We start from the raw sequence: 1,346 nt of genomic DNA, 5'->3' as shown, positions 1-1,346 counted from the left end.
AAAAATGGAGAGTTTATTGCAAAACAGATCTTCTTTGCTCCAATCCCGTTAATTGGCACTTGTAGCTGAGCTTGTTTTTGCAGCAGGTGGAGCTGTGAGTCTCCAGGTGGGATTGTAGCTGCAGCAGGCAGAGATGGGTTATGAGGGCTCTGCACATGCCTGGGGATTTTCTTGCCTTCCTGCAGGAGCCTCTTCCCTGCCTGGTTGTGCAGGGAGGTTTCTGTTGGTGACTGGTGTATCCTCAGCTTGAGCCAAGAAAGATGGAGCCGAAGCGAACGCAACTGGAAAGCTGGCATCAGACCAACAGCCCTGATGGGTCCGTGGGTTGGCAGGAGCCCAGCTGGCCGCACAGGCTGGAGCCCCCCCAAAATCAAATCCTCGAAGAGGCCGTGTTCCCACAGACCAACCTTGTTCTCAGCCCTTTCCCGAAGGTAGGTGCAACAGCCCCTACGAGTCCCAGAACCCAGCACAGYGGTTTAGAGCACTGGGACCAAAATGCGGTGGCCCTCCACTCCCCACCTCCAGCAGTGGCTGAACTTCCCTCTCAAGATTAACAACCCTCACGTAAAATGGTAGTGATGTGCCACATCTGAAGGTTAATAGCTGTCCTCGCTGGAGCTGTGGCTTTCTTGCCACACTGTTTTAAGATGCTGATGTTTTTCCTTCACTCGCTAGTTGTCACTCAGTTCTGGGGAGGYGAGAGGGGAGCGATCAGGAGCAGGGAGAAGAGCAGCTGGGGCTCTGCCATCACCAGCCTCAACTGGTTCAGCTCCTTCCCCTGCAAATCCAAATGATTTAGGAAACTGTTTTGCCCAGATGGGACTGCGGTGTTCCAGGATTAAGAACGCTGATACAGTGCCTCCTCCTGTGGCCCATCCAGGGCTAAAAACTGTGCCAGGGCCCCCAAAGAGGGGGCCTGCAGGCACAAGGGAGAAGACGTGAAGTTGCKGAGGCTCCTTCCAGGAGCCCGGGGCGCCGGGGAGGAGGCGGACCAGCGGTCGGGGCGCAGCCGAGCRCGGCGGGAGGACGCTGCCGCTGCCTCCGTCCCTCCCGGCCTCTGGCGCGCTGGGGCTCCGCGGCGGCCTCGTCCTCGGGGAGCTGCTGCTCGACCGCAGCGGTCGCGGCTTTGACGGGGTGAAGCCGCAGCTTGCAGCTCCCCCTCAGGAGGCACCCGAACCCTGAAGTTCCCCCCCCCCCTTTTGTTTTTACAGCGTGCCAGTTGGGCCTYTTTATCCACCCTGCTAGGCAACACCTCGGCCCCTGCGCCGAAACGCGCCCTCCGCGGCGCAGGGCTGCGCGCTCGGCCCGCGGCGCCAGGGCCGGCGGAGCGGCCGCTGCCCGCGGGA

General features: G+C 60.5%; 1 protein-coding gene across 4 annotated transcripts in view; it reads left to right on the top strand.

Annotated features, from left to right (window-relative positions):
• The first annotated feature begins 217 nt into the window (after positions 1-217).
• Positions 218-1,346, top strand: part of EHMT1 (euchromatic histone lysine methyltransferase 1) — a 131,153-nt gene continuing 130,024 nt past the window's right edge. For 3 of the 4 annotated variants that reach the window (XM_085320033.1, XM_085320036.1, XM_085320032.1), the window contains exon 1: positions 218-431. In XM_085320033.1, the coding sequence (XP_085176159.1) occupies positions 261-431 (171 nt within the window). In that variant the 5' untranslated portion in view covers positions 218-260. The remainder of the gene's footprint in view (positions 432-1,346) is intronic. The other variant, XM_085320039.1, reaches the window with a different exon arrangement.

The sequence above is a fragment of the Rhea americana genome, unplaced genomic scaffold (genome assembly GCF_003343005.1).
Source record: "Rhea americana isolate MKP2758 unplaced genomic scaffold, rheAme1 scaffold_61, whole genome shotgun sequence".
NCBI lineage: Eukaryota > Metazoa > Chordata > Aves > Rheiformes > Rheidae > Rhea > Rhea americana.
The sequence above is the reverse complement of the archived record's forward strand: the minus strand, read 5'-3'. Positions and strand labels throughout refer to the sequence as shown.